This window comes from Sabethes cyaneus, chromosome 2 (assembly GCF_943734655.1).
Source record: "Sabethes cyaneus chromosome 2, idSabCyanKW18_F2, whole genome shotgun sequence".
Taxonomy (NCBI): Eukaryota; Metazoa; Arthropoda; class Insecta; order Diptera; family Culicidae; genus Sabethes; species Sabethes cyaneus.
The window spans coordinates 232426605-232450900 of NC_071354.1; the positions used below are offsets into that span (position 1 = coordinate 232426605).

Consider the following 24296-nt stretch of genomic DNA (forward strand, 5'->3'; position numbering starts at 1 on the left):
TTCACTCTTTCCCCTCCATTCCCAAAAAAAACCTTCTTCATTACTTTCCATTACCGTTACCCTTTCCCTTCATTAATTGTAGAACCATCATTTCAAAAAAGTGGTAATATAAGCAACCACAAAAAATTTACTTTATTAACAATTTTATTATGGTTATGGTAGCTTTAGGTGTGTTTGGACTCGTATCCTCTTGGTATTGCGCAATACCACAATAAAATCAGAGGTAATGATTAATACCGCAATAAAACCTTTATAAAATTCAAGTAAAACCAAGTGGCTTTAGAATTGTTACTTGGGTTCTGTTCTCGTTTTCCTATTGTCATTTCCAATTTTTGTCTTTTTCTCGCTCTTTTTATCTCCTTTGCTATCCATAGTTGGTTTTGAGGTACGATGCTGGTCTAACGAACCAGTCGTCGCATGTTCGAATCTCGGCTAGGCGCTGTTGCTGGATAGAGTCAGTAGGATTGTTGCACTAGCGTCCTGTACTCTAACGGCCAGCTGTAAAGTCTGTCGATAAAGAAGGGTCAAGTCTTAGAAAAACGTTTAAGCCCAAGGCTTTGCTTTTTTGCTACTCATTGTTCATCTTCGTCTTTTACGATCTTCTTCTTACAAAATCCTTCTTTCATTCATTTCTGTCACGTTCTGTTTTTATTTTGCATTTTGACCCGTTTGTCTCTCTTTTTCCCGTATTCGTTTTCACTTTCTTTTCTTACCAATTTTCTCATTTTCTGTTTTCGTATCTCAAGAGATACGAGAGAGAGAGAGAGAGAGAGACTGATGGTTCAAAGCTCAAAAAAAAAGAGAGAGAAATTATTTGAAAGAATTCAATTTTACATTCTAGGTGGCCAATATTCTGGTCCAAAAATTACCAAGCTCCCTGCTGTTTTACGTGCTGTGCGGCATGTAGTGCCGTCTTTGTTGAAACTATATATCAAACATACCTAATGCAAGCATCCTTAATTATCAACTGAAAGCGGGCTGACAAAAATTGACAAAAACGAAACGAAAATAAAAACGAAAATAAAAGAAAAACATTTGATCCAATTATACCTCCGGCTCACATACCGCACAAAACAGTGCTTTTTACGGCTGCAAGCATTGACAGTTCTTGTATTGTCTGCAGCTGCTCGTTACACTATCCCAAGCTACACACTTTTGGCAATTTTGGTTGAAGAAGCTTATTTACGACTTAAATTGGTTCTAAATAAGTTGCCACAACTGCTTCATAACAACTGTGCTAGTAGGGTAGATGCGACAATTTTGCTTGTTGATGTATCAACTCACCTCGAAAAAAGCACAGTTTTTCGATGATAAGAAAACTTTTCTTTAATCTGATCTTAGTCCAACTCACCCAAAATTTGAGCCTGAGATAGCGCATACGGCTTCAGTTATTGATCGAGCATTATTTTATATGGTTTGTACCAAGACTAGCTTTTTGCTTAAAATCTTTCGAGTAACACAGTCCCAATTGTCGGGAATGCCATTGGATCGACAATTTGCAGTTCACACACTAGGTCCAGCATGGCCGCCATTAAGCGGTTTGAGCTTGCGAATTACATTTTTCACAGAGCACGAATTATAAATTTACAATGAAATAAACGGGGCTCGGGTGTCTTTCTACGGCTACGTTCCGGCTGTAATCCGAGTCAATTAAAACCGAATTCGAACCAACGTATTGCAAATGTAAAGTGTAAGCACCTTGGTATTTTTTAACGCGTTAAGTACTTTTTAAATTGCTGCAATAAAACCGTACACATATTATATTGCAGTTGTTTGTGTCTTTACAATAGAACTTGACTATAAAGTATCACTCATAACATACAACAATACAACACCAACAAAACAGCAAGTATACAATACAAAATTAGTGATAGTGATACGTGAATACTCTGATCGTAAACATTTATTGCCTCTATTCTTCTTCTTATTTCATTTTAAAGCGCTATTTTAAACACCTAAACTGATGTTCACGCAGTGAAAATCAATATGTATAAAACAACTTTTATTGTATAAAATGTGATCATAAGCAAGTTGTGATTGTATCTGCGTAAATCCCTCTGAAACCCTCATTTGAGCAGTAAGAGGCTTATAAATGTAGTACGGAAAAAATCAGAGGGGTTGTGTACCAGACACAACCGTCTAGGTAACGTAGGACTACGTAAATCTCTTTGTAGTGATAGTAGCATGTATCCATGCATGTAATACGATTTTTCATGGATACTATACATACAGCATATATACATACAGCAATCGTTGTATGTAACATGTAACAAAGTACACTAAAAAAATCGACACGTCGCATCCACGTAAAAAATCATGTAAATTTCTGTACAGCAACTTACGTGAATTTCATGTACCAATTAATGGGAAAATTGATGAAATTTACGGGGATCGCACGTAAACTGGTTAGTATGAGTGCAAGTTACCAACAATTCACGTGAATGTTACATGAAAAGTGTGATGAATGAGAATTACCTATGTTTTCACGTAAACTTAACGTGCTGATTTTTTTGAGTGTACTAACATTGTATACGTTCAATCCTCAAAAGATCTCAGAGTTATTTCTATGTGCATTTGAAAATAATTTAACAAAATCAAGAACAGAAACTATTGCTTTCCTGTTATCTTACAAGAATTAATGATTGTTTTTATTACCAATCGTTCCCCCACGTTGACCGTCACGTAACCGCCCAGTTAGCTTCGAGGTACAATACCGGTCTAACAAGCTAGTCGTCGTATGTTCGAATCTCTGCTAGGCGGTGTTTGCTAGATAGAGTCAGTAGGATCATTACACTGGCCCCGTAATCTTCCTCTACTCTAACAGCCGGCTGCGAAGTCTGTCGATAAAGAAGGGTAATGTCTAATGACGGTTTAAGCCCACGGCTTTGCTTTCGGCTTTTCCCCCACATTGAAGGGATTTTATTAATTTGATTCCATTTTGCCAACAGCAAAATGAAACGGAAAACATTCGCATCCATACAGAAGTATACTATAACCGAACACAGATATCAAGTTCGCATAGGTTTAATCGTCTCGCCGTAAATAATCTGTTCTGCGATCGTCATTTTTTTGGCTTACTTCCCTAACACAGACATCGAATTGGAGTAGGTTTAATCGCGTTCGTGAAAAATTTGGTTTGAACGAGGGGGCCTTATCACTCTTCCTGGAGTTCTTCCTAAGCAAAGACTTCAAAATGGTCTAATTTCAATCGTCTTCGATCTATTGGGACGGGGAAGGGACAAAATTTATTTCAAAAATCGCGTTGAAACTATGATGGTGTCTTTTCCAACCAATCACGAAGCGAGGATTTCCAGGTTGACAATACTTCATTGTTTTCAATTTATCAATAGTGCACAGTTAAAAATCAATAGTTTTTTTTATTGATGTGAATGCGTAGAAGATTTTACGATCGATTGACGCTAAAATTTTGAAAATCGATCGGAAAATCGCTAGCTCTTAGCGGCAAAAAATTTTTCTCCGTATTGCTAACTTTTTTTAATTTTTTGGAATGACATCCTATCTCAAACGTTAAAAACACATACACATCCTCACTTTGTGCTGCTTTACCGACCTTGAAGCCTCTAGCCGGGGCTAAGGCTTGTTCGCGAGCAAGTATGGACACCTCAATTTTGCAATAAAACAAATTTGCTAGAAGTTTATTCCTTGAAACAATTTTATATCATTTATGTGTGTATCGTAAATAATTATCAAACAAATTAACATTAATATTTTTTGAAACGATGGTTCTACAATTGATGAAGGGACGGTAGGGGAAAGAAATGGAATTTTTTTTTTTGATGAAGGAGGGGAAGAGCGGAAAGGAAGGGGGGGGGTATTGGCAGCTATGCTTGACAAGTAGTCATTTTGACTCCTACCTTTTGTCCAATACTGGAAGGTGCATGAGTTGAACCAAGCTGTAATCTGAGATTATAACCGGATTCGAACCCACAACACCCGCCAGGGCATGTGGTTCGCTGGTACTTGTACCTTTGAACCATAGAGGCGCTGGAGTACTGGTCGTAGTTATATCGTCTATACCCAAAAAACATTTTCAACAAAGCTAGTACAAAAATTTCAATATGTAAAGATCTCGAGTTAGTAGTTGGGCCCGTTTCAACGAGACTGCTTATTGTAGTACTTATCCGCTGTAGTGGTAGCTTACCAAATCAGGCCAAAACTGCTCTCAATGGACCTGGTGAGTAACAGTGGAATCAATAGTCTTATTTATCACGAAAACTAGGGGTTTTTGTTTGCAGCAGCAAATACTTTGCCAGATAATAAATTTTTTTGCGAATTGATCGGAATGAATTGCTACGAACATCACTTGGACCAGTGACTCTGTAGAACTTTTGTTCGGGAAGCTGCCCATAATCCCTATTCACAAATGTTTCGTCGTTCATGAGACTGTATCTTCTGTATACTTCTTAAGAACCTAATTGTACAGCTTCCGGGCACATCTTTTGGCCACTAGATTTTGCTTCAGTGTCCTGTTTGATTGCTTGCTGGCTTGAAAAGATCGAAATCCTTCTCGTAGACGAATCCTTTTGAAGCTGCTTTGGCTGGAATTGATTTCCCACAGACAATTGATTTTATAAAAAGAAATTTGACTCATATCCTACAAATTATTTTTTTGCCCCCCGATGTTTCAAGCCAATTTCCCAGGGGGGGGGGGGGGGCGGTGACAAAAACTTTTGAAATTATTTGCAATGGCCTTATTTCTTAAATTCGTCGTAGCGTTTTAAAATCCGTCCATCGAAATTTTTCATCGTCCGAACTAAAAATAATAATAATGTTTACGAAGCTAGCGCGCATGTATTTGTGTGGGACGGCATGACAAATGTTGTTCTGCAAAATTTCTGCTGGTCATGCAAGTTTTCCCGGCTGCAGAATAACCACAATGCGTTGCGTGAGTTATTTCCATTTTATGAATGACGGTAATTGAGACGATTAGTCGAAAATGTCGACAAAAAAAACGTAGGAAATTTGGCTGCTAGGAATTCTTTGATGAAAAAAAGCATTAAAATAGATCTCAGCTCACTTTGATTGATCGCGTATGATAGTCAACAAATTAGAATATTAGGGAATAACTAATTTTGCATTGTGTGTCATAAAAATCGCTGATATTTTTAATAATTTGAGTTGGATAGGACGGGAATAGGCAATTACGACGAAGCAGCAACATACCCTACTAAAACGTAAGGTTGTTTTCGAGTTAGGTTACAGTATCTTATTCCAGTCCGTGGCCCCGTGGAAGGCACGAAGTAAGTATTTTGATGCGATGAGTTTTTACCCACTAATTTAAAATTAAAATAAAATAAATTAGTTTAAGTAATAAATCTTTGGTTTGCTGTGTTAACAATTATGGTGTTAATTGTATAGAGTTGAAATTTGTGTTAGACTTTTATGGGTAGTTTGTTAAACAAAATAAAAATTAAAATTACATTTCCAATCGCACATGTTAATGTGACAATTATGTACAAACACTACCCGATTACTGTGTAATTGCAGCTTCAGCAAGTGGGAGTAGAAATCAATTACGCTTGACTGCTGTTTAGCAGTACCCACGTTGGTACAGCAGGTACATTCTACCTTTGATTCGCGTTGGATAGACTAACCTGCTGTAGAGTGTCTGTAGAGTGTAGAGTGTAGAGCAGCAGCACCGTGCATAATCAATGAACGAAGCTTGGTGCTACACATTGTTTACAAGCTTGATTAAGGTGATCTTAATAGGTTGGTCGGTAGGTGGTTGATCATATAAGCGATGATAATAACATAAATTTGCCACGCTCATTCTTTCGATCGCGACCGATCGCGAGTGATCTCGTCTGTGTGTGAAGTGCAAAGATACAAAGATCGCTTCTTCGGTATGCAGCAGCCGGCGCTCTGCTGCACTACTGGCACAGAGATGGGAAAAGCTACTGACATGGTAAAATGGCTTGTTAGCAGCTTTTGATGTGAATAAAAAATTTAGATGTGAGCTTGAATGCGGAACTATTTCACCGCGTTGGTTTATGTTCGATTGTATTGTTTATCAGTTGTCTGGACTGGAGGGTTTTGAAGCTGCTACAGCGTACTACTTGGTTAGGCTGGCAAGCTCGAGTTAAACTAAGTATAGGAGAATGGTTTAAATGATACTACACTGACTGATACGATCAAAAACAAAAGTGGATGATGATGCTTCTACTGAGCCATTTCTGACCACAGAGAGTGATGATCCTGAAGGTACATGATTTAGCGCCCGGCTTTTTTTTGGTGAAGCGTGTTTGTGTGACCCTGGAAGTAGTAGAAAAGGAAAACAATGGCACGAGCGGAGAGCGAGACGAAGCGATGATGCATTGCTGCATTTGGTCGGTGGATGGAGTCCGGCCCGGATGTCAGCTGATGGTCACTTACCCCATTGAGCAGACCCATCTGGGACATGGGTCGCCGGTTCCGGGGATAGAAGCGATGCGCGAGACTTACGAGTGTGTCGTCATAGCCGAACACGAGCTCGTCCGCGGTCAGCGAAATGAACGGTTTGTATTTGGTGGCCGTCAGCACCAGCGAAATCGTTTTCGCCAGGAAGTAGCCCAGATGTTTGCTCTGGGTTGAGATGGTCTGAATGGGGGAAAAAAGGTTCGGATTAAAACTAAAAGGTTTTGTAATTTACTGATTAGCAGACTTACCAGCAGAGGGATATTTGGTGTCGTTATTCGTTGATTCTTATCTACGCTTAGTTCAGGAACAAATTGTAAGATTTTCTTGTGCTGATATGTTACAGTGTGATTGTCATGGAACTTGATATTCACCTTTTCCATATCTTCTCTGAAACAACATACAGGAAAAGTTAGCATGTTAGATAATCAAATTGAAAGCAATTATTGTTATGACTTGACTGATGAATGAAAGATTATTATTATGCAGATTAATCATTATTCACCCCGTGAGCAACTAATATCCACGACTGATCCGGCTGATTCTGTGATTATTTGTGAGGATGACTCACGTAATTAATTCGATCCTGATGCCTTGCACAGCCGCGGGTGGCTTCAAGGTACGTAGAATAAAAGGTTTTACATATAAATTTTTCTAACGATCGTCGTCGCCTTCATGAGCTCCGCTTAACTCAGACTTAACTGGTTGCACTTGAGGGTGGATTTTGATAGCATCCAGTCGTGTGCAAACGTAAAGGCGCCGGCCGACAGCAATGCAAGGGCTAACAGATGCATTGACCGCGCATACAGTCTTTTTTTTGCATCCTTCTAACGGAACGTGTGCATGCTGTGCGATGATTTTAATTCGTCTGAATACGAAATGAGCCATGTTCACACAAGCTGATTAAATTACACGCCGGATTAGCATCTAATAACTGCCGGACGCACAACTCCCCTGTGATTAGAAGGAAATTTCCTTTCGTTCTAGCAATCAGCGCTGATCGATTGCGTCTATTAATAGCTCCCACACATATGACGTTTAATTGCGGTTTTGTTGTGGGCTGGGAAAACGGGAATCCCAGCCCAGCGCGCTGCGCTGCCACTGGCTGTGCTGGCATCCTGGGGCTGTCCGATGTATTATTATCTCGTATCGTGACTACGCATGCTCTAATTAAGCGAAATATCAATTCGAGTTGCAACTGACAACGTTGGCCACTGGCGTTCCCAGGGTAGGGAGCACTGGAACATGTGTGGCCCACTTTCCATTTAAAGTTGAATAATCAACTTCGATGTCAAATCAGCAGAGTATTACCAATTAAGTACAAAAATAAAATGCAACTAAAGAGGAAATACCTAGACTTTTAAAGAAACATTGAAACAGAAAATGATAATAAATTTGTCAAGAAGCTCATCAATAGTACAATAGAAAAATCGCAATACAATTTTCAAAGTGTCAAACTGAAACAATTTGGGTTTTATTGCACTCTTATGATGACTTTTATGTCCAAAATTGGTCATAAAACCACAGTAAGAGTGCATTAAAACTCACAATGTTACTTGCATACAAGTTTGCCAATATTTTTAGTATCAACTGATCGTCTTAGGTAAAATATTGGTTTACAGCTCGTTATTTTATTATTACTAAAACAATAAAAATGCAATAAGGTCGCTTTTTATGCGATTTCGTCGCAATTTTATTTTTCAATTACTTCAAAGCGACTCGATTCACTCCATTCACATTTCCCGTTCTAGTAGTGTTGCTGTATTTTCTGAAAAGCTGAAATTTTATTCTTAAAACATCAAAAATTCCAAGGGGGAAACGTTTATTTTTGGGATACGATTTTTTCAAGTTTTGTTATTGCAATGGAGACGCATGGTGTTTTTTAAATTATAAGAAAACGAATATAGGTATCTGGCAAAGCAACATTTGAAATGTTCCAACCATGGTCTTAGCTAACCAAATCGCAAATAAGCTTGAACTGACAACGAGAAGTGAGTAATGGGAAGTGGGTGTTGGGAAGTGAGTATTGGGAAATGAGTAATTTCTAACTAATGAGTAATAGACTGTGAGAAGTGAGTTATAGGAAATGAGAAGTGAGTAACGGGAGGTAAAAGTGCGTAATGGGATATAAGAAGTGGTGAGTAATGAGAGGTCGAGAATGTGTTTAGGGTTGATTAAGTTAAAACTACTTTGATTATTATTTAAGTGTACAAACTCAAATTCTGAGTAAACTACCAAAGAATTTATTATTTGCCATATAAAAAGTCAATAATTCAATAATTATCAAAGAATTTGGCTGCAAGCTCGAGCAGTTGAGCAAGTTCTGCTATCAACCAATCAAATTTACTACTCAAAAATTTACAGATAAACACATTTAAGAGGGTAATTGATGGATTTTTAATGGAAACAATATTAAAAAAAATCGTGTTTAAAATGGGTAAAACGCCCAACATAGTTCTTGCCGTCCCAAGCCGCTACCTAGTGCTTCCACGTGGCCATACCTGGAAGTACTCCAACTGGTAATTGAGTAGCAAAACCAGCAGGTACGGGGTCGTGTGGATTTCAGTCTCTGATCTTACAACTGCAATTTTATGCAAACCATTGAGCCACATCATTTTTAAGTGTTATCCACAGCATTATTCAGACAGTTTGCCCAAGGGTTAACTGATAAATTAACGCTGACGGATGCGTTGACGCAGCATTCTGTTTGTTTATGGCCTATTGCAGCCTGGCTTTTAGTCTAAACGCCATTAATTCACCCCTGAGGGTCCAGAAAATCACCTAACTTTTAATAGCGATTGTAAATATTTTATTATTGGAAGCGTTTGGGACGGGACGTCCACGCAATCTTCCTTTTCCTTGGTTTCAAGGAGTTGAATAGAATTAGGTATCATTTCTGGTTCCAATTGATTCCTTGGAATTCGAATTCGTCGACAAGAAAAATGATAGATTAATGTAATCGTTATTTTCTGGGATACTTTCATAAATTGGCTGCGTGAAATTGGGTTAGAATCGTGTTCTTCTGGATTTTTGTTGTTGCCAAAGACTACGATTTAGCCAATGTTGCAAATCGAGCGAGAAGCCAACGATGCTTACTCTTACACGAGCGAGTATGATAAGCATAGCATTTAATACATACCCCACTCAAGCAAGCGTAAGACAAACAGCCACCGTTGCTGCGTGCAAACATTCTGCTACCTACACACTCGCGAACCTACACATCCTCATATCGTCTTTCTGCATAGCCCACTCGCGAGTCAAACAACTCGTGAATGATCAGCTGCACCTGAGGGCTAGTGGCGCACTGGGATACAGATTTTGCATTACTTTTACCGTTCTTCTTCATCTTCGCCCTCGGTTCTACTGACGGGCTGGAGTGCGAGCCCGCACGAATGATCGGTATCAGCAGTTCGGACTGCAATGACGAACGAGAAAAACTCGTCGCAGTGCATGAATAAATAAGAGCGGGAGGGATGACGGGAATGCTTATGCCGGTGTGTTCGTTAGAAAGAATACGCGTGTGTGAGAAAATTGAACCACATGAGTGTGAGCTTTGCAACACTGAAATTAGCGAACTCGAAAAAAAAATGTTTAGAAAATGTGAATTAGAACATAGCTTTTCCAATTTTTCTGTGGAGCTTCCGCCATCGTGGAAAATTTTCCAAAAAACTTTTTCTTGATTGCTGAGAAAATTTATTTACATTTCTTACTCGCTTTTTTCAACTTTTGTTTAGAGTTTTACACCAGCACTGTCGAAAATTTTGCACTGAACTGTTAGTAACTGCTTTTTTGTGGTAGTTCTGAGAACATTTTCTCACGTTTTCATTAAATGTTCAAGAGTTACGAACGAAAGCGATACATACATGAGGAAATAAAAAAATGTACTCTAAAATTTTTAAAACTATTTTCGTTCGTAAGTCAGATGATATTCGTAAAAATCGAAATTTGTGGAATTCTGAGTACCTTCGACTCATTTTGTACGATATTTTTGAACAATGCCCTAATGGGAGGTGAGAAGTGTGTAATGAAAGATGAGAAATGCAAAATGGTGGGTGAGAAGCGAGTAATAGGAAGAGCGAACTGAGTAACATTAGGTGTGAAGTGAGTAATAGGAGATGAGAAATGAGTAATGAGAGGTGAGAAGTGAGTAATTAAAGGCGAGAAGTGAGTAGGTAATGAGTAATGAGAGATAAGCAATCAGTAATAGTAAGTGAGAAATGAGTATTGTGAGGGGAGAAGTGAGTAATAAGAGCTGAGGAATGAGCGATGGGAGATTAAAAATGAGTAATTAGCTATAAGAAATGAGTATTGGGAGATTATAAATGATTAGTGTGAGGTGAGAAGTGATAGGTGAGTAATGGGAGATGATAAATGAGTGATGGGTGGTGAGAAGTGAGTAATGGAGGGTAATAAGAGGCGAGAACTGAGTAATGAGACATGAAAAGTGAGTAATTAAAAATGAGAAGAGATAAGTGAGTAATGGGAGATGAGAAATGAATAATGATGGGTGAGAATTGAGTAATGAGAGTTGCAAAATGAGTAATTACAGGTGTGAAGTGAGTAATTGGAAATGAGAAATGATTAATGAATGGTGAGAAGTGAGTGATTGACGGTAAAAAGTGAGTAACGAGTAATGAAAGAGGAGCAATGAGTAATGATGGATGAGAAGTGTGTGATGGGAGGTGAGAAATGAGTAATAAGAGATGAGAAGTGAGTAATTGACGGTGTAAAGTGAGTAATGAGTAATTGACGGTGTAAAGTGAGTAAAGAGAAGTGAGAAGGTTTTTTTGTTTGATTACAGTTACTTTGACAGCTTGGGAGAGGCGTGAATGCTAACCACTACACAGGGATCCCCTCAGGGAGTAATGGGTAAAAGAGGAAAGGGTAATGGGAGTAAGAAGAGAGTAATAAGGGGTGAGAAATTAGTAATAGGGATAAAAAGAGAGTAGCATGAACGCAGGTAATTGCGATTAGTACCTAATTCAGCCACTCAGCCAAAGCAACCGATTTCTAAATTTTTGAATTGTAATTTATAGTTCAAGGGCAAACTGTAATCATGAGGATTCTCATTAAATATGGTTTTTGATTTAAGCTTCTAGAAATCTACTACCTTTAGTTGAGTGATCGGAATTATTAGCTGATCGGAATTACCTGCGTTCACGGTGATGCGAGTTGAGAAGTGAGTAATGAAAGGTGAGAAGTGAGTAATAGGAAGTGAGAACTAAGCAATGGAATGTGAGAAGGGAGTAAAGTGAGCAGTGGGATGTGAGAAGAGAGAGGTATCCAGGGAGCTGTACATAGTGAGTAGTAAGTATCAAGTACCGAGTAGCAAGTAGGGTCCGACAACGTCACCGTTAATTGCAAATTGTTATTCAATAATGCAATGTAGTAACTAAGCTTCAGTTTCAACTAAAGCAGCACCACTTCGCTTCAAAACTGACTTCAATCAGAGTCAGTGAAACGGGTTTCACGTCATTATAACGGTCGGTTTTAAAGTTTCACTTGTATTTTTCTATCAAATACTCAGTAGAAGGGCAGCAACTTTGAATGCAACTGAATTGAATTTGAGTAACTTTTCCGTAACGCATATTATGTCTGACTTTCAAATCGTCGTCACTTGAATCAGTCACCAGCTACACCTAATGCTTGGTTGAAATGTTCTATTCAACAAATGAAACAAGTCAGTATGAATATGAAGCGAAGGTAAGACAAAGTCAGATTCATTAATTGGTTTCGACGATGCCGAACCTTGGTAGTAAATAGTGAGTAGTGAGTAGTAAGTACTGAGTAGTGAGCAGTGAGTAGTGAATAGGGAGTTGTGATCAGGCTTCATTTTCGGTTTTTTGCTCAGTAGATGCTCATTTGACTACAACGCCTCAATGAAACAGAATTCGAAAAAGTAGTGTAAGGGGCAGTTGTAGAGTTAATTATTATCTACAATATTGTTGAAAAAAGTTCAATTTTATCTTTTGTATTTAAGGCGCTATGGAGCTGCTGACCCTGTTGGTAGTAAAAAGAGCGCTCATTTGGCTACCAACGGGGTAGCAGCCCCATAGTGCCCTAAATATAAAAGATAAAACTATACTTTCTTCAACAATGTTTTATATAGTAAGGCTATTGCAAATTATTTTTAATGTTTTTGTTACCCCCCCCCCCCCCCCCCCCTTGGAAATTGTCTTTAAAAATTGGGGGGCAAAAAAATAATAGAAAATCCATCTTTTTGTTGCTCGACTAAAAAATTCTCTTTGTTTTTCTTTCGTTTGACGCCATTTTGAAAATCAAGAGGGCGACTGATGGTTTACAATTTTGCACAAAAAAGTCTGCTATGACTTCTGTGACTAATTTTGGTCACTAAAACCGTCATAAAATTCTAATAAAACTCGACTTGTTGCTTGGGATAACCTCCGCCTTTCCAAAAAAATCCAATTGTGTATTTTTGCAAAATGTTCAGCATTCAACCGCGCCATATTGGATTTAAACATGATACCAAATGACCCCGTTTTATCAGCTCAACATCAAATTTAAGATGGAAACATTGCAACTTTACAAATTGAAAGTTTGGATTTTCACTACCCACCCCCTTTGTGATAAAGTTGATACTGTACGGTTTTCAATGCAAAATATTGAGCATTCATTTGCCATTTTGGATTTCCGAAAAAATACGTATTGCAGCGGTTTTCTTGCAATATTTCAAATTATTTTCCAGCAAACATCCAACATTTTAAACAAATTAATTGCAGGATTTTAAATGTCAAATATTTGACGACCATCTTGTACGTGGAAATGGCTTCAAAAATCGATATTCAACATTCGAAGTCTCTTCCTCACCAAAAAAGTCAACGTTGTAGGGGTTTTAAATGCAAAATGTGGCATTTTGCATTGACTTTTGACTTCCAGCAGTTGGTCGCTTACCAAAAAATCCATATTACGTACTAGCTGAGAGCCCGATTTTACGCGGGACACCTTTGTCGCTCAGCCACTTGTAAATCTGTTATTGTAATCTTGTTATTGTAATTGTTGCTCAGTTCAGCTCAGCTCTGAGAAGTGGAAAGTCGACCAGTCGTACAATTAGGTGACTGGGAATAGAATCCACGAGCAATTTTATACAAAGCGTGTAGGGAGCGAGCCGCGATTCTTACCACGCATTTTTCTTTTGACTCGAATTTTTCTGAATTTTTTAAAAGCCTGGTGACCCATCTTATCCTAAAGCCTGGACACGCCCATGAGTCACCGTCCGTATCTGGGCGATTGTAGAACAAACTGGTGACATAACTATGTATTAGAATTTATTTTCTATTTGAATAATTGATTCTACGAAATGTGCTGCTATGACTGATCTGGGGCGTGGATATAATTGCTGTCACGGGTCGGATCGGCCATCGAACACGGAACATAGCACCTTAACTTACCTATAAACGAATGGTCCTACTTCAACTAGTTTTGGCTTTTCACCGGCGAGAAACCCCTCCGGATTGGTTACGTTAAATATGTACACCTTAGTTAACCTAGTGACGCCCGGCCGCTGCCAGTAGTGGAAGCTTATCGTGCCGTTCCAGAGTCTTAAATTCTGTGAATGGAAAATGAGAAAGTTTTTATCAAATTCTTCGTTGAAGGACAACCCAAGCAAGATTCGAATAGAACGACAGTGTACCTAATTCAATTGCGTCAGCATATCAGCTGCTACGGATTCTTGCCAAAAAAAAAAACAAAAACAAAACTATCGACTCACCTTCATAATAAAAAAGTTCAGCCAAGGAACCGAAGATAATATCACACCAGCAATGAGAGTAGCTATTCCGAAAATAATTACTGCTACGCGATCTGCAAGAAAACAATAGGAAAAAACAAATAAGTTAGAAAAAGTGCGAATATGATTATACATAAAAAAGTAAGTTTTTTGATGCAATACTGGTTAATCGAATCAAGTCAATTAAGAATCCAGTAAAAACAAGTCTGTTCGCCGGTTTTTAATTTATTGGAATTTCCAGTTTTCAGTTTTTTTGTTTTCCATGATTAGATGAAGTTGGAAAAATTAAAAGATTGAGCGAGAGGTGAACTGAAAGTAGGTGTCAAATATTTTGGAACAAAATATTACGTTTTGATTGAGGATCACATATTTTCGTTATGATTTTCTGGTAATTTAATGGTGACCTAAAGAATGATCTTCGGTGTGATTGAGGTCAATCCAACCGATGGTTGGTTAAATCGTAGGAATGAACAACGATGAGTTCTGCCTGCCTCTGAGTTCCCATTCTGGCAAGTCATTTTGTTCGGTCCAAGCGCGTATGACTTTGCTTTTTCAGAACGAGTAACTCCCCATTCAGGATCAGATGGCGCACACCTTTTGTGTGTTCTTTTTTTGCGATTCATTAATTCTAAGGCGTAGACTGGCGTAGGTAAAGTCACGAAAAAAAAAACGCAACCAGACACAAAGTAGATTGTTGTTCATCACATCACAGCAGAATGATTGGAAAATTGCTGTTATCTAATTTCAATCGGTCGGCGGCCGGCTCTCGGCTCGGTACGTCTTATTGATTTAATTAAAATTCACGATATCATGCCGGTTGCAATTATCATTATCGGCGGCAGTGATCCAAACAACAATTACTGAAAAAGATCCTTCCCCTGGCTGCTACTCTGCACACAGACCAGGCCGGAAACCGGAGTGCAATTCTATGGCTGCGTCAACGGCGGCGCAGCCGCGTTGAGAACGGGTGCATGCTAGAACTAGGGTTCATTCCCACATGAAGTTTACTTCGGACGGGCGCGGTCGATTGATTTAATAGTTGTTTCGCTAGATCCGACAGGGGTGATTGCTGCTGTGTGTTTGCAGGTGAATATTCTGGGGTGTCAATTCATTGGTAGGTACTAGCAAACATCGAAATGGTAGGTACACGTGACGATGTTTCTTTCTGTTTTTGCTGCCTCCGTTTGTCGGAGGCTGTCATTCGCATGATTAGTAGCTAGTTGCGCGTAATCGCTTGATCTTCTGAGCGCAGTAAAAGAAACGCTCATTCCTAATGAACTCATTGACTCAAACGATCACGCTACTGCTGATGCTGCGGTGGCTGGCTTTGTATGGTAATCCGGTTGGATGTTATTAGTGACAGTTTATAGTTGGCTAACGGATTAGTGCAGCTTAGAAACGAGCAGCTGCTGGTTTTCATTAGCTTCGACGAGCTCCTATTAAATGAATTCTAATTTTTTTCCGTTAGAAAATTTGATAGCCTAATGAATCATGCGCAATATAACGGATAATACTGTTTAAATATAATTAACGTGTGAAATTTATTGTTGAAATTTTGCTAAGCTGCCAACGTTAAGGTTTTATAGAATCACCGTAGCTTTATTGGCGGTTTCTAACAAACGTGCTAACAAAACTGCTTAGAAACAGTGTTTACTCCAATAAAAAATCGAAAAAAGAAAAGGTTTAAAATGAAAATCTTGTAGGACAACCTCGTTGATAGAAATTGGATTTAAGTTTTTTTTTTCAATAGATTTGATCATTTGCTGGCAGGCTATGTAAGAGGTTTAATTTCATTCAAAATTGATATGTCAATCCATTCGAATGGTTATTTTAAATAGAAGGCTTCTATGTGGCTTCTATCATGTTTATGTTTATGTTAGAATGGAGCTGACCTGCGGGCCCAATCACATATCCGATGTAAAATATACGACCTAAACTATCATATCTTAGTAGCGCTCAGTTCAGCATTTAATGGAAAGCATTCAGCTTCATAACATGCTCGAGGTATCACAGTTATACTAGAAGGCTCCTCAGTCATTAAAAATCTCAACCTATAATGCCCCTTCACCTTCCCTCAAATCGGTCTGCGGACCTCACAGAACACTTCGCATGATCACAGTTTTGACATCACTGATTTAAGTCATTTTGGTTGGTTCAATTGGTTGGTGAACGACTGGATAATGCGTAATATCAGTATCTCGCCTACCTGCAAGTATACAATAGATCCCATAGTGGTCTTTAACTCCTAATTCCAGTAACTCCTATCCTTACCTCCTCGTGGTATCAGCCGGAATACGAGCAACCATAGCGAAAATCGAGTAACCTACTCCGGTGGAAACTTAGATCGATCGACTGGGAAGGAGACACTCGTGCGAATGTTGAGTGTTGCTGCGAGGAATAGACTTGTCAATCTTGAGTATCTGTTCCCATGCCAGGGTTGGCTCTTGATGGTTTGACGATTCCTAAATCAAGTGCGCAGGTGTACTCCTCATAAGGAGTGGCTCACGACAGCGTTCGATTACATGGAATGGAAGCTTGGTACCAGGAACTGCTGATCACTGAATTTCGTAGGTGGTGACAGGGGCTGTAGGAACAGCTAGAACCCCGAAAGTTCTACATCGTGGCACTTCAGGAGCTCTGTTGCAAAGGCTAGAAGGTATGAAGGATTTTTCACCGCATTGTGCAATTTTACCACAGCTGCGTAGCGATCAGCTAGCTTTCTAGTGCTGGGAAGAACGCAGAATCGCGTGATAAACTGAAAAGCGATCTAAGAGATGATGAGTATGTTGAGGATAAAAGTTCATTTCTTCAACTATCCCATCATAAACGTGGACTGTCCACATAAAGGTAGACCCGACGACGAGAAGGAAGCGTTCTATGCATTCTATGATCGGGCCCAAAGCCTGCAGCAGCAGAAACACTTTCTTTCCCAGCAAAGATATCCACAAATGGGCCTCCTAGAAATTACCTGACCAACGAACACTGAACTCAATCGAACATATTCTCATCGACGGCCGGTTTTTCTCGAACTGTATTAGCATACGTTCCCTACGGGATGGGGACATCTACTCGGTTCATTACCTGGTATCAGTACATGTGCGCTCAAAACTATCGACGGTTTATACCTCGCGACTAAACCGCTCTTCTTGGTTAAGCAGTCGGCAATTAGAAAACCCGCAAATTACCGAGAACTACGCGTGTCTACTGAATGAAGCTTTACCTTCTTCTGTGAAGCTAGGTGCTTCTACTGTGAAGACAGATGAAGCAGGATACGCTCGGCCGTCAATGAGGCCGCAACTGCGGTGCTAGGTGAAGAAGCCTCGAGGGCACAAAAGGACTGATTTGACGGGGAACACGAACAAACGATGGAGAAGAAAAAAAGAGCTTGGAAAAACTAGCAAAGCATTGCCATGAGGAAGAATTTGGCCTAGTATCAACGGGACGAGTTGACCACAATCCTGAGAAGGAAAAAGTGTCAGGCGGAGGACAACTAGAACAATTATTGCGGGCTAACGTGCAAGTTCTACCAGAAAGTGTACCAATCTCATAACGGATACACACAGAAGCCTGATATGTGAAAGATGCGAAAATGAACCTGGAAGGTTGAACAAAGCGGTTGTTCAAAGTGACTCTGGAGCAGTTGATGTGCAACGTGAGTGTTTCGAGAGTACTCTCGAGTCCTTTCGAATCGCGCGGAGGGTTCTGACAATAGACTGTCCTGTATGTCATTCAACATCGCTATTGTTAGTGTGATCCGGCGAGCGGGCATCGAAACGAGAGGAACGATCTTCAACAAGAGCAGCCAACTCCTAGGCTTCGCAGATGACCTCAAAATCATTACTAGAAACCTTGGGATGGCGCAACCAATCTTCGCCGGACTAAAAACGGAGGCTAGGAGGAATGGGTTACAAATCAATGCGATGAACATCAAATGTATGGTAGGAAGAGACTCCAGAGTAAACAACATGTGCCTCCCATGGACAGTAAGTATTGACGGCGATGAACTGGAACTGGTTGATGAGTTCGTATATTTCGGATCTCTGGTCACCTTCGACAATGATACGAATAAGGAGATTCTACGACGCATTCATGCTGGAAACCAAGTCTACTTTTTCCTCCGCAAGACGCTTCGACCAAGGAGCATACGCCGCCGTGCAAAGCTGACGATGTACAAAACGCTAATCAGACCGGTAGACTTTATGGACTTGAACGAAAGATGTTGCAGACGTATAGCGGAGAGTGGCTGAGGCGTATGAACCTCGAGAAATAGAGGGGCCCAACATGCGACTTGCGTGCATCGAGGTCCCTCAATGAACTGGCGATGAGTAACCCAGGACCGAGTGGAATGGAGAGGAATTCTTTATATGACAAGAGCCACCCCGTCTCTTTTTTGGTAGAGGTAAAATATAAGCATCGTTAAGTTTTATACAAAGTATCATTAGAATGAAAGTTATGCTTAAAAATGTGTTTTAACTAGGTCTCAATTGGCCGAACGTTTCTCAGAGAAGGTCAAACCGATTTATGCGCTATTAGACCTGTTTAAAAGGTAACGGTTATAGATCACTATTGAGTTGTTTTTGAACAATTAATTTGCAACAACACATTAAAATTTACATTAATTTATAACGTTTTTAACCAATATAATAGGGGTATTCACGTAGCGCTTGATTTGTTGTGTAAACGGTGTATTCTGTGTATATACTGCCACTATTTGCATAACAGTCTCTGTTTCTATGGAGATGGAACTGATATGCGAATAGTGGCAGTATAAATGCGCAATACGTCGTATACGCAACATTGCAAGCGCTACGTGAATACCCCTAATGTATCTGGTTCTAATTATTTTAGTATCGAACAGTATTTTAGTATGTTCCGAAGACGTCTCGATTTCTATCTAAAATAGCAAGTAGGATCGTAAAATAAAGGTTCTTCTCACCACTGGGTGGATTAAATCGGGGTGTTTTCTTTGACATTTATATTTTTAAGATTAATTTCAGTACCCAATATTTCTCAATTTCGGTCCCCTTTCTTATCTTTGAAGTTTTAGCTCAATATTCATAATTTTGCTTAACCGGGACTTTGGTTTTCTAACCCTCAAACGGGCAACATCGTAAATGATGCGATCAAGATGATACCTTTTTTATAAGATTACACTTAAAATAAGTTTAAATTTGGATGTTCATGCAAAAATGATATCTGGAGGAACCAGGTAAGAAATAGTCCACTTCTGAAAATTTTCGAGTAATCGTAGAAATGGGACATTACATTGGGTTCAAATTAAACTTAAATTGAATTTGAGATCGGAGGTGAAATTGGAAGTAAACTGGACTCGGAATTGGACTGGATTTACATTTGGATCGAAAATTGACCTCAATGGGACTTGAATTTGGAATTTAATTGGACGAATAATTGGCCTTAAAATCGGACATTAAAATGAACTCGGATGAGAAATCTCAATTTGTGAAGTAGATTCGGAATTGGACTGAAAATGGGCTATCGATTTGTACATGAAATCGAACTTAAATTGGACTTTCAAATTGATCTTTAGATTTGATTTGAAATTAGACTTGGAATTGAACATGAAATAGAACTTTCAATTAAACCTTAATGAAACTTAAACTTGGAACTAAAATCTGTGGCGAAATTGAAATTTAATTAGACTAGAAATTGGCTTTCAAATGATACATTGGATTGGCCCTCAATTGTACTTCAAATCGCACTTGAAACTAGACTTGAATTTGGACTTAAAAGTGGTCATTAAATTGCTCATGAAATCGTATCTAAAATCGAAGAAATTATATAAAAAATCGAACTTGAAGTGTAAGTGTTAAATTGAATTAGAGATCGGAGGCGAAATTGTAATTACATTAAACTTGAAATTGATTTTAAAACGAGACATTGAAATTAGATCTCAATTGAACTTCAAGTTGCACTTAAAATTACATTTCAAATTGGCATTGGTGAACATTGAATTGCAAATGAAATAGAGTCTGAAATTAAAATTTGAAGTTGGACTTAAAATGGGACATTAAATTTAACTTGAAATTGAACTTGTTATGGGACATGAAAATGGATTTATATTTAAACTTCAAATCATACTTGAAAATTGACTTAAATTGGACTCGAAATTAAAGTTAAAATAACTTGAAATTGTATATATTTTTGTGCAATTTATTTAGGCCATTGCAAATCATATTTAAAGTTTTTGTCGGGCAAAAAAAGTAATTTGTAGGATATGAGTCAAATTTCTTTTTATAAAATCAATTGTCTGTGGGCTCTACAGTCTGAAAAACTCGAAAAATGAGTCTCCGAGTTGAATTAACGCTTCTAGCACGAAACAGAAATGGAAATTCGAACAATGGAATTTCCGAAAATCGTCCAGAAAAATTTTCCTTCGTTTTTGTCTTTTTTCGTATATTTTTGCATAGAAAATAATAACGTATATATTATAAGCAAGAATAGATTCGGTTTTCATGTTTAAACCCTAAACAAAAATTCCTAAAATCCATGTTTTTTTCTCGATTATTCACTTTCACATTCTCGATTATTCGAAAATTCACTTTGTTTTTTTTTTCGCCCCCCCCCCCCCCTTCAGTGGCCGAACACCGGAAGGACAAAAACTTTATAAAATATTTGTAATGGCCTTATCTATTGCTTATTGCTCAATGCAATGGAATGCAATGCCAATGAAATGGCGGCTCCGGACTTTGCGGGTGCACCATGAGAAATTATTTTGTTGTGCATTAAATTTGTTACAGAAGGTGGGGCACGTGTCCCAGTGTGTTCCAGCCTGGGCACGCCAGTGGTTATGATACTTATATCAAAATGTCAAGATATCTGTTTTGTACACATTTTTCATCTGAAATTAAATAAAAAAGAAAACTTTCAATTAAATTCTACTATGTATATTTCTTTGCGACAGATACGTATTCTGCCTACGACTTGCAGGCTTCATCAGTGTCTGTTTTCGAACATTTTTCATACTGTCAATTCAAAGCAAATTTCGTATGTGGCTCTGGAGCCCTTACCCGTTAAAGGGTTAAATTAATTAAATTATAAACACCGCAGAGGAAAAATTAGAATAGAAGTGAAAGAATAGATCAAGTTTAATATATAAATTGAGGTGAAATATAACCAGTAGCCTATCAAATAATTACTAATTATTACGATGGAAGGGACGTAACCAAACTGACAAATTTTAAACGAGGTTAAGCTTGGCATAGCATAGCATAGCATAGCAAAGCAAGAAAAACTATTTGATGAAGTAGTCGCAAAGTGGTGAAATTAAAGAATCGTGGAGAAATTAGAACGAATGTAAAACTAGATTAAACTGAACATTTTTATTCAGTAAACTGCAGTAAAATTATCAATTGTTCCTCACAGAACGAAAAAATGAAACTCTCATTTGACTCAAATTGAAATATATAGCATAGAGCATGTAATAAAAATCACTAACATTTTTACATCAAATAAAAAGTACATGGTCTAATTTTTTTTTAAAGATACATTTTTACATCAAGCCAAATGTAATTAATAAGGCTACTTGTATGCAACTCACACAGCGGTATTTTATAGTGTGAAATAACACGTAACATTTCATCATTTACGATGTTCCATTTATGTGCATGTCAAAAGACGTAAATTTATAGTATTTTTTCGAAGTGCGCGACTCTCGGATCATCTAAAGCTCTGCGGAATAAGGTTTGCCATGAAATCATGTGTTAATTTTTAAAACGGTAGTAATTCCAATAGACGGACGAGTGAAACCAAAAAAAAGTTTGCCAGTTTCAATAACTGAGTAATAATTTCCGTATGCACGGAAAGAAATCTGATTCCGATACCATGAATAAAGTCATGAAATCATGAAACTTGAATTGCTGTCAAATCATGACTGAACTGCCATATCAGGCAGCACAAAATCATGAATAATAGTTCATGATTTCACGTTGTGTTGTACTGTAAGAAGTTCATGATATCATGATTATTATTCATGGTGTATTTTCATAAAACATAAGCTAGAAACCTAAAATCATGAGTCATTTTTCTCATATTGGAGAATAAATTTCTATCCGTGTGACGACCGTCTTACGATTTCGCAGTTTTCATATAAACCAGACATAGTTCTAGTTAAAGATATTTTGCATTACTATTTTGCAATTGGCTGTCTGTGTCTGATCGTGTTGGTTTCAGCACTCGCAGTTAGTCGGGAGTTGCCTAAGACTTCCACATCGGAGCTCACGAGAACTAGCAGCGTCTGTTTTTGCGCACCGCGCGGAGGGATATGTTTCCATGGAATTATTTCTGTACGTTTTAGTTTAAGGCAGCAACAGCTCAAGTAGCGTTTAGAAGAAATGCACTACAGTACGTAGGGATCTCCTCCCGTACTAGAACAAATTTATAATTTATATAAAAAATTGTAGGTTCAAAATGGAAAATTGAACATTGAGGGAAATTGCCTTTATAGGGAGAACGCATATTTTAAAATCAATTATTTCAAAAGAAACATAATTTGAATTCTCGGATTTGAGTATAGTTTTAATAAATATTGATGAAACGGCCAAGCAAGCAACCGGTAACGAGCAGCGGCCACAACAAAAAAAGCACAAAATAAAACAGGACATTTCGACGTAATTGAAATTCTTCGCCATTCTATTTTTTTTTTGTTCGACTGCGACCATCGTCTCCCGTCATGTCAGATTGACCGATGACAACCGTGTCGTGAGACTGCGGCGCGGCGACTCGAGAAATGACAAAGTACCAGCCACAACAAAAGGGACAACCGTTCCGAGCGTTTCTTAATTTGTCACGCATGCGTGCAGCCCGGCGCGAACGAACGGGACGAACAACTCAACAACAGTTCTCCAATGGAGACACGGAGGTTGAGTTGTCACAACATCAACACCGACTCGAGCGACACTCGTTGCCCTTATTCTTTTCTCTGTGCCAGCAAGAAATCTCGATGGTCCTCGCACGATGGTGATGGTCGCGCGGTTGACAACCGCAAACCTGCAATGTTCGCATGTGTTAATTGCCTATTGTCAAAAAGCAGCCATATGCCAGAGAATTAAACTTTGTCTGCACATGATGGCTCGTTTTAATTACTGGGCTAGGTTTTTTTTCTAGGCTACTTTTTATGAGATATTCCATGTGGACAAAAACTTGAATCGCTCAAGGGAAGTGCCATCAACAAGGATGCTCAAGTTCATCTTCTCCTATTTGCAGCAGGTCGACCTGTAGTAACTGGTCGGTACACAAAATATTTGCATTCAATAATGGCATAGCCTTCGCTTAATGCCAAGAAGAGGCTAATGAAATTGAACCGGTATTTCAGTTTCCGAGAAGTTTACTTTCGATCCTGGTAAGTACAAAGTTTCTCTACCCCGCCGAACCACCGACCATGGATTGTAACAAGCAAGCGAAAAATTGCAACAGCGCCAGCGCTCCGAGCGAGTCAGTGGCATCCCACCATGAATCATTACGATTCTTTCTGAAGTTTATGCGCACTGATTATATAATGGCCATCATCTTGTGTCCAGAATGCCACGGCAATACGATATCGTTCGTTAGCTTCTTGATGCAAACCGACGAGCGCACTTAAAAAGGAACGATCAAACCGTACCGGATCATTCATACTCTGCTATAAACATCACATTTGGCTGTAAACAGGGGAGCAGCTGTCATGTGGAAATACAAGCCTTCCACCATATGAAAAATCGATCATTGTCTTTCCACTTTTTTCTTGCCCCCATCGTTGCCCCACAGCAAGCAATGCAGTTGAGAAAGAGTAAGTGAAAAAATGTCCATTTGCATAAATTGTCTGTGCGGTAAATGGAAAAGTTATTGCTAATAAAACCTGTCGTTGGTGGGAGTGTGTCACGATCAGCTGATCGGCAACAGCGCTGAAAAACGATAAGAAATCGCTACCAGCAACCAAACGCTTGCTCACGGTTCTGAAGATGAGCAGTAGTTGACGATGATATTACCAATACCATATTAATATCTAATTGACTTAATCTGTTCGACGCTAAAAGGCAGCCAAACAAAGCCGAGTAATCGTCAATCCGCTCGCTATTTGCTGCTTGCATTTGTCGATATTACTGTACACACGGCCCGGCGGCATGCAATCCTCGCCGGC

The 24296-nt window shown here is 38.8% G+C and overlaps 1 protein-coding gene across 1 annotated transcript in view; it reads right to left on the reverse strand.

The window, feature by feature from the left end:
* Positions 1-24296, reverse strand: part of LOC128736779 (lysosome membrane protein 2) — a 133781-nt gene that overhangs the window by 18971 nt on the left and 90514 nt on the right. Inside the window, exons 3-6 of the mRNA XM_053831267.1 lie at positions 14144-14235; positions 13824-13981; positions 6666-6804; positions 6394-6597 (exon numbers count right to left, since the gene is read on the reverse strand). Of these exons, the coding sequence (XP_053687242.1) occupies positions 6394-6597; positions 6666-6804; positions 13824-13981; positions 14144-14235 (593 nt within the window). The remainder of the gene's footprint in view (positions 1-6393; positions 6598-6665; positions 6805-13823; positions 13982-14143; positions 14236-24296) is intronic.